Source organism: Mastigoproctus giganteus, chromosome 12 (genome assembly GCF_048544385.1).
Source record: "Mastigoproctus giganteus isolate SK-2022 chromosome 12, ASM4854438v1, whole genome shotgun sequence".
NCBI classification, from domain to species: domain Eukaryota; kingdom Metazoa; phylum Arthropoda; class Arachnida; order Uropygi; family Thelyphonidae; genus Mastigoproctus; species Mastigoproctus giganteus.
In genome coordinates this window covers 64,094,577-64,104,479 of record NC_143586.1, presented here as the reverse complement: position 1 = coordinate 64,104,479, position 9,903 = coordinate 64,094,577, and the positions used below count along the sequence as shown (strand labels likewise).

Genomic DNA, 9,903 nt, shown 5'->3' with positions numbered 1-9,903 from the left:
TATAATGTGCAATTCATAATTTCTCAAATTATGTGCACTCTAAATACCAATATCTAAATTAAGTAAGAATTTCTTTAAGAAACAGTCAATTTAATTCTCAACAAGTCATGGAATATAAATAGTTCAATAAATACTGGTCTGTTCATAATCTGCTGTCCAAAAAGATGCTATTATTATTGATTATTATTCACACCAATAACATCTTTTTGGTTACTTCTGTAGTCTGGTGAGCTTAAAGTTTTCACTGTACAAAAATAACATAATGTTATTTCACTGGAAAAAGTATTTACAAATGGCGATGTCCACTTTTTTTCTTTTTGGTATTCCATTTCTTCAAATACAACAACATATAACTACAAATGTGTATGTGTACACATACGTGTGTAGGCATACCAGCAACAATAAAAAAACAAATAAAAAAAAAAAAAATACATGGAAGCCTTCTTTTTGAGATGATGAAAGAATTTTGGTCTTCTATGAGAATTAATCATAATAGTCCTCCTGGTCTTCATCATAGTAATTTTCTTCCACTTCTTCTCCTGTAAAGGGAAAAAAAAAATAAAAAAAAAAACACACCTGATTCTCAATACAAATTTAAGTACTAAGTAGTTATTACTAATTACATTTTTTAAAGAAATATCCAGTCAAGTGGTGAAGAAGGGTAGTACATATACCAAACAATACATGGCTGAACAAAATGTTTTTAGCTTAGTTATTAACAGTTTTGAAGTGGCGTTGGTAAGTACTGCATGGCAAGGTGTCAACATGTGCTTATCTAGATTATGTGAACGGTGGACAGAGCTAAGCAAATGAAAGACAAGTTGAGAAAGATGGGCTTTAGATTTTTGTGAAGTGAGATCATTAAGAAATCATGTTAGTTTATATGGTCAAAGCCTTAACTTGTAGCACAGAATAGGGACTTATAATTTTAGAGCAGCACAAGTCTAGTAATTCTGTAAGTCTCGTATTCATGCACCTGATAGAGTAAACTGTCTTATCATCACAAACTAAATAAAGTAAAGGTTTTGCAGATAATGCCAACGGTATTCACTAAATATTTGGTTTGGTACTCAGGACTCATTAAGGATGCTAACCAACTACCGTATTTCCCCATGTATAAGACGCACCTTTTTTTGAAAAATTTGGGGTCTAAAAACTGGGTGCGTCTTATACAGTGGTTGTAGATTTTTTTTACTTGCATTTCCTGCTTGTTGTCTTTGGGCTCATTGTTTCGCACTTGTTACCAGTATATTAAGTTACATTTTGTCACGCTCTGCCCAGAAATGGCTCGGAAAAGATTTTCGTACAGTGCTGAATTCAAGTTAGGTTGAATGGAAATCGTGCTGCTGAACGTAAGTTTGGTTCTCCTCCAACTGAGAAAACAATCTGAGACTGGCTATGGGAAGAAGAAGAAACCCTACTGAAAACACCACGGCAGAAGAAGGCCATTAGAGGCAAGTCAGCAAAATGGCCTGATTTAGAGAGGGAATTGAAGATGTGGATTGAGGAGCAAAGGGCAATTGGAATTCCGGTGTCCACAAATATGGTTCAGCATGAGGCAAGAATTGCTGATGAAAAAGAAGTTACTGATTTCAAAGGAGGACACAATTGGTGCTTCAGGTTCATGAAATGGAATGGACTAAGCATGCGTACATGCACCAAGACTTGCCCAAAAGATGCCTGAACGCTATGAGCAGAAGGTCCTTGAATTTCATCGTTTTGTCATTCAATGTCGGAAGACACATCAGTTTGAGTTGGGACAGATTGCAAATATGGACAAAGTCCCCCTTCAGTTTGATGTCCCAAGTAACAGAACTGTTGATAAGAAGGGGCTGAAAACTGTAACTGTGAAGGCAAGTGGACATGAAAAGAGCCATTATACAGTTGTTCTAGCTTGTTGTGCCGACGGAACCAAGCTGCCTCCTATGCTGATTTTCAAACACAAAAGAAGACATTCCTCGAGGAGTGATTGTCCATGTTCATGACAAGGGTTGGATGGATCAGGATGGGATGAAGATCTGGTTTGAGAAAGTTTGGAACAGGAGACCAGGTGGGCTCTTATGCAAACCTGCCATATTGGTGCTTGATCAGTTCAGGGCACACATAACAAAAAATACAAAGAAGATTGCTGCAGAGCAAAAAACAAAACTTGCTGTCATACCTGGAGGCTTGACATCCCAGCTCCAACCACTTGATGTCAGCATTAACAAACCCTTCAAAGCTGCCATGAGAGATGAATGGAACCAATGGATGAAGTCTTCTGGGGACAATTTGACACCATCAGGAAGAGTGAAGAAACCAACTATAGGAGAAGTTTGTACCTGGGTGAAAAGATCCTGGGATAATATCAAGATTGAGATCATTGTCAAGTAATTTAAGAAGTGTGGCATTTCAAATGCCATAGGTGGAACTGAGGACGAGGCAATATATGAAGACAGTGATTCGTCATCAGACACAGATGAGGACAAGCTAATGGATGGGAGTTTTGACAGTGATGAGTTGTATGAATTTTATGATGAATAAAACTTGAGTTCAATAACTTTATGTAATACATTTTTTTTTTTTCAAATTTCAGGCCCCAAAATTAAGGTGCGCTTTATACATGGGAGCATCTTATACATGGGGAAATATGGTAAATCAGTCATAACAACAGCCAAATTCCAGCTAACGACAACGTATTCAAAGGTGAAACTGTGTAAAAAATGAAATTTTTTTTATTAGAGTGAAGAAATAATTTAAGATACTTAAAGCTAAGACTGTATTCTTAATGCTTTTATTATATTATATTTTAACTCTTTTATCTTATTGTATTTTAATGCTTTTATCCTGTTTTATTTCTGTTTTATCTTATGTATATATCATTTTTATTTTAATAAATTTATTTTAACCAGTTAGTTGGTCATCGCAAGAAACTTGATGATATAATGCAACCTGATGCACAAGGCCTGTTTTCTAATGTATTCTGGAAGTTCTGATTGTCAACCTATAAGAATAATATTTCATCTGGCAGAGGTGTCTAAACCCCCATCCCCCAATTGCAAAAACAATGGTACAGCACCTGATAGCTGCCAACTTCCTTTGTAATGCTCAGTTTTTTTTTTTTTTTTTAATACTACTACGACAATACAAAATATTTCATCTTTTCTCAATTGGATTGCAATACTTACTGCACATTGTTTTATGTTTTTTTACACCTTTTATTTTAAAACTAATAACAATATTAATTACACTAAAATTAAAAATGTTTTAGATATAAAATATAAATACAGTTGGTCGTCAACTTACGACCGACTTCCGTTCTGAATGACAGGTCGCAAGTCGATCTGGTTGTATGTCGGCCATATATTTATTAACAGTATTTTTTAACCTTTCTAATCTTTTTATCATCTTTATGATTTATTTTTATAATCTTTTATTTTTCATTTTAAATACAGTAATGTTTTTATCTTTTACTTAGCGATACTGAATATACCTTCGTTTCTACGCCTAGGCTATCTCTCTCTCTCTATGAGGTTAAATTCAAACGTTCTCTACATTTTAATTGGTTTATTATTCATACTGTTTATAAAAAAACAAAACTACAATCTATAATTATATTGTACATAATGTACTGTAAACACAAAAATACAATCTAAAATTAATGTAAAAATTAATACAAATGAAATTTACAAAATCAATTTTCAATCTTTGCTTGTGCTGGGTTGTGCATCGTCAGGGCCATGTTCTTGGGTTGAGGTAGGAAATGTTTATTTATAGAGATATTATGCAAAGAAAATCTTTTTTTAAAAACGCTTAAACCACCCAGTACTAGCCTGAAAATCTTCTGTGTAATCGTCTCCGGCGCGTGATTTTAAACTGAAACAAACTTCTAGCCTTTGCTTGCACTGTGTGAAGGCTCATGGGTGTATTTTTTTGTATTAAATCTTCCATCCACATAAACAACAATTTCTCCATTTCATGGATGGGTTCCTGTCGTTGTTTGGTTAAAATTGTAGACTTAATAAGTGCAGAACCTTTCACAGCTTCCCGAATTCTTTCTTTGTCCTTAAGTATCGTCAATACCGTGGAATGTGATAACTTCAAGTCACATGCTATCGTATTCACTTTCTTTCCGCCTTCATACTGCTGGATAATTTTCATTTTACACTCTAAATCAATAGTTTTCCTTGACTTTTTAGCTGGCGTATATGTAGATGAAGTCATTTTCCTTTTACTAAACATTTTATGCGTATTTCAGTAGAATTTTAATTAATACACCACACGCAACAGATACTTGAAAGCGACTGGGTGTAAGTGAGAGAGAGTGACCGGGTGTATGTGCCTGGTGCTGTCTTCAGGCCTCCCGTCATCGATTAATTAATTTATTATTATTATTTTTTTTTGTGGTCGTAAGTGCGGCCGGTCGTAAGTTGCATAGGTCGTAAGTCGACGACCAGGTGTATGCATGTGTACATATGTTTTGGCAGAGCACCTGATATGTACCGACTATCGTACTGTCTGTAAAAAGTATAATAAATTTATGTAGAATAGATTTAACAGAACTGATTAATTGAGCAAGCTCAATGCTGATGGGATTCTTTCTTTTGCTCAGACTAACACATGAAGGGACAGATTCAAATTGAGAAAGGATGGTTGCAGAATAGATGTGTGGGAGATTGCCTTTAGCCATCAGATGGTTGATTGCTGGAACAAATTTTCATCTGTTGTTGTGGAAGTTGATAGCTTAAATAAATTCAAAGAAGAACTACTAGACAAACTATTGGAGGGAATGAACTGGTGAAATGGGAGGTGTGGCTTTTTTTTTTTGGCTGATGCATAAGCTTGCTTTTTTTGCATCATTTGCCACTACTAATGCTAATGCCATCAAACTAAAGATTAAACATGATATAATAATGTATGGAGAATTATATTTTTATGATTATGTATGGCTATGTGCGTTGTAGATAGAAGAGTCCAGCAAATATTAAAGCTTGAAAAGTAGCAAAAAGAAATAGGCTGTTTATGGTAGTGAAAACAGTAAGGGTGCTGAAACCGAAGAGAAAAATCCATCCCCCCATCAGATGTATAATTGTTCTGTCTGCTATATGTTGAGCTAGCAGCTATTCTGTTATTCTGCTATTCTATAGATAATACATTCTCAATACTAAATTATTGAGAATGTATTATCTTTTCACAATATGGTCTATTGGCCTACCTTTAGGTCCTGCATATACTGCAGCAGATACCAATCAGAAATAGCTTATGGTAATTATTATTGGGGTGTATTGAATGGTACTAGCCCTTGATAATGTACCATTCAATGTATCCTTATACTAATAATTCACAGTAATTTTATTAATTTTATCAACTTTACAGGTGTGTGTGTGTGTATTTTTTTTTTTTAGGGCTTTGATAGGATATAAAGTTTCGTTCTGATCTTGACTATGCAAAAACAATAACAAATATCAACTCCTGTAAGGCTAACAGATGCTTACAGAACTAGTGGGAAAGGAAAGTAAGTAACTTTGAACTACAACAAACACGTAATTCAAAAATTTGTAGTAACATTGGCATTTCACATCAACTACTATTCACACAAATAATTGTAACGTTACAGGTGATGGGGAACCTGATAGGTTCTTGCATGCAATTGTTCTATAAAAACCATAAAAAAATTCAGATATTTAATAATTAACTATTAATATGGGGGTTGTTATTTTGGAAAGGACCCTATCAGGTGCCCCACCACTAGGTACAATTTTCATTGTGAAATGACTTAAAATTTGTGTTTATAAGACATAATATGGGCTGAAATTACACAATTTTCAAAGTAGATAGATGCAGTAGCGTAGCTACCCTTTTTTGGGCCCGGAGGCAAAGAACATGTTCGGGCCCCTACTTAATTAATGAAAATTGCAAAAAGAGGAGACAGCCAAAGATGCTGGGCCCGGAGGCAACTGCCTTGCCTGCCTACATGGTAGCAATGCCACTGGATAGATGCAAAGTTTGTTCAACATAAGGTAATAATATTAATTCCATAATAGCTTACAAAGTAAAACTACACACTTAAAGTCTTGAATATGCAAAGATACCTAGAAATTTTTTTTTAAAAATAGAAGTTGAAATGTTTAGTTATCTTCTCATATTCAAGATGTTTTTCTTAAATTGAAAATCTGGAAATAGCTGCTACACCTACATTACTCTGGTGCACACCTTGTTACCTAGGAGGTTAGGTCACTTGTGCTATCCTCCCTTCTAGTAGTTTCTTGGTGAAAGTGATTCATCTGGGCAGAATTAAATATCTCATGTGGAGCAAAGTTCACCTATCTATATTCAAATAGTTTAATTTTGAAATGTTCAACATTTTAACATCTACATATTTATCTCCCCTGTGATGATCTTATCCTTAACAATTTCACAAAGAAAATGTGTAAACTGGGTACTGTTTGTTCATTTTTAATTGTACTTCTATTTTAAATTGCACCCCCCCCATGCTTACAGATTAGCTGTTTTCCCATCAAAGTATTCTGATACCCAATACTCTGAATATCTAACAGCTTATCTTCGAGGCACTTGCTCTGAGAAGCTGCTTTAGAGTATTTACACAGTTGCTTTCTTTTTATTTTTCTTTGTGGCACTTTTGAGACTAATGCAAATAACCCCTTTCACCCCAAATGTTTCTGGATCCCAGAAACAATTGGGGTGAATGTATAGATAAAGTAATAATAATAAAAATAATTATGTGGACAGATTATTGTACACTGGTATGCAAAACTTAAGGACCAACACTATTTCTAAAGGTTACAACCACAAAATTAAACAAAACAGCCTGTGGCAATATGCATAACTGTGGCCATTCAGTAGAAAGCTGGTGCACATGCAAAAAATTTGAATTGTAATGACAGGGCTCACATAAACAGATAAAAGCAGCAGTTCAGCAGTTATGTGCAAATTACCGAATGGCGAGCATTACTGGTTTCATACAGTGCTACAGACAACGATATGGCCAGTAGACAACATCTGGATGACTTTACCCGGAATCGAATAATTGGGAAGCTCTAAGTGCGAGGAGTGTGGCTGCAGAGTTCGGTATTGCCCATAGCATCGTCTCGCACGTGTGGTTGGCCTTCAGAATGGCAGGTACAGCTATTTGAAGGACCAGTGGTGGTCGTCCATGAAAAACAACACCAATGACGAACGCTATATACTCCTACAGGCCAAGAGGGACCGACACTAGACAGCGGGATCCATTGCAAACCAGCTGCACAGGATGCAGGATATCACGGTTTACTGTGGCCAGGTGACTCCACAAAGGTGGACTGCTTGCCAGACGGCCAGTACACTGTGTCCCTTAACACCTGCCCATCGGAGACACTGTTTACAGTGGTGCATTGAACACAAGAACTGGACAGCAGCGCAATGAGGTAAGATACTCTTTACTGATGAACGCAGATTCAGTCTCAGCAGCAATTCTGTATGTCAGCTAATCTGGCGAGGGGTAGGCACACGGTATCACCCTGCAAACATCACTGAAAGGGATCGATATGATGGTCGAGGTGTTCTCATCTGGGGAGGCGTTATCTTGGATGGACGTACACAACTCCAGATACTGGAAGGCGATACTGTAACCGGTGCACGCTACTGTACTGAGGTAATCCTTGCCCATGTGCGTCTGTTCTGAGGTGCCATTGGCCCCGAGTTCGTGTTTATGGATGATAATGCCACATCCCATCGCACTGCAGCTGTTGATATGCTTTTGGAAAGTGAGGACATTGTTTGTATGGATTGGCCTGCTCGTTTCCCCCAATCTAAATCCCATCGAACACATATGGGATGCTCTGGGGAGACACCTAACAGCACGTCCAGACCCACCAGAAAATGTTCAACACAACTGAAGATGGCGCTGACAGAGGAATGGACAATGTTACCACAAGAATTTATCAACAACATTGTTCTAAGTATGAACAGGTGGCAAAGCCTGCATCGACATTAGGGGTAGCCATATCTCCTACTGAGGACCACCTCTTCCCTTTGTTTCATCTTTGGCAGTGATGCATCTGTATCAAAGCAGCCAGTGCCATGTTGCCATTTTTAAATAAAGTTCCTCTGTACTGTTTTGTTTCCATTGATGTGTCGTCGGTGTTGTTTCCTTCATCATGCGAGGCGCCTCCGTAGCCAGGTGGGAAGGAGCAGCAGTGCATAGCACACGCTTCTTGATTAGACCGGGGTTTGAGCCCGTCACCACCAAATACGGAGGATGCAGAAAGGGCGGGGAATGACCACCGCACTGGAGCAATATGGCCTTAGTTGATAATGCTTTTAAAAACCAAATAACAACAACCTTCATCATGCTTTTCTGATATCCAGGTCACTCCAATGAGAAGCTACAGGCGAAAACCTGACTGGTCCTTAAGTTTTGCACACCAGTGTATATCATGCATTTGATAGTATACAACAGAGCTATGATGCTCAATACATTCTACGTTGATTTCAATATTTGTAGAAGAATAAGAGAAATTTACCTCAATATGATACGTAGAACACTTCCACATGATACTCTCCAGAAATTAAATTGAATAAAAGATTAATGCAAAAAGATTACAGTAAAAAATCAATTGAAAACAATTCAAAAGTTAATTAAAAATACAAAAAACAATTAAAAAAAGTTTTAACACCAATTTTGAAAAACGATTTTCTTTCCTGAAGCAGACAGTGCTTTTCGTCTGCATGTCGGGATCACAGGAATGGAAATTACGGAGTATGTGAGCTTGAATCTTAAATAGCTTGTCTTTGCACGTGCACAAAAGACCACATCAGAGATTAGATATGGACAGTGAACGTTAATAGAATTCTCATGTAATTTAATTTCAGTGGTTTCTGCAATCAATAGTCTCGTATAATTACGTTGAACACTAAGTATTTTGGCCTCGTTAAATAAAAATGCATGGTTTTCATTAACGGCACGAAAGGCTAATTCTGAGTGCACGAGAAGCACATACTGAGGACGCATGCTGTTTTACACGAATATCCAACAGAAATTGCGCATATCCTTGGTAAGACAAGTTGCAATCACTGCAAGAAATGTTGTATACCAAGTCATTTAATTGTGTCTTGAAAGAGGAAAGGACTGAGCGATTGTTCAGTATAGTGTATAATTTCTGTATTGGTTTGGCTACAATCTTAAATTTGGTATCTTTAAAGAATTTGTTAAGCTGCTTGTGCCACTGTTCAACATATGGGACAGAAATAAAGTATTTTTTTATGTTACTATTGTTGGTTGGTGTAGTTTTTTTGTATCCTGTCCTTAGCTTGTACCCTAATTCAGTTTATTGTAACAAGGAGGGGTACCACCTGCTTACAAATCTGCTGGTTAATATCTGTATTTCTGAGTCTAAAGCAGATACCATCGTTGAATATTTATAGGCATTGAGAAACTGATTAAAGATAATAGATCTTTCCTAGGTGAATGGGTGATTGCTGTTATATTGTAGAAGCATATCAGTAGAAGCATGGTTTACGATAGATGTTAAATTGGATTTTATTCGGATCCTGAGTAAGTGTGAATTTAGAAAATTTATTGACTTAGTATCCATATTTTCCCTTTTCAATGTAAAATTGAGTCTAGGATGAATATTATTAAACAAATGTAAAATGTCTTGAATAGTGCTACTATCAGTAATAACTAGAATATCATCTAAATACCTACCATAGTATGTGATATGGGGTAGAAAAGGTGTCAAGTGTATACGCTCAATCATTGAGAGATAGACCTCTGATTATTCAGCCACTTATACTCAATCCCATTGGAAAACCAAAAATTTGCTTATATACTTTGTCTCGAAAGGTGATGCAGTTGGACTCAACTAAAAGTTTAATTAAGTGAAAAATTTCCTTAATAGAAAGCTTCGTATAATTAATCGGTAT

The 9,903-nt window shown here is 36.4% G+C and overlaps 1 protein-coding gene across 2 annotated transcripts in view; it reads right to left on the bottom strand.

Moving 5' to 3' along the window:
* Positions 1-443: 443 nt before the first annotated feature.
* Positions 444-9,903, bottom strand: part of Brf (Brf RNA polymerase III subunit) — a 330,203-nt gene continuing 320,743 nt past the window's right edge. For both annotated transcript variants that reach the window (XM_090386884.1, XM_090386885.1), the window contains one exon: positions 444-539. In XM_090386884.1, the coding sequence (XP_090243010.1) occupies positions 484-539 (56 nt within the window). In that variant the 3' untranslated portion in view covers positions 444-483. The remainder of the gene's footprint in view (positions 540-9,903) is intronic.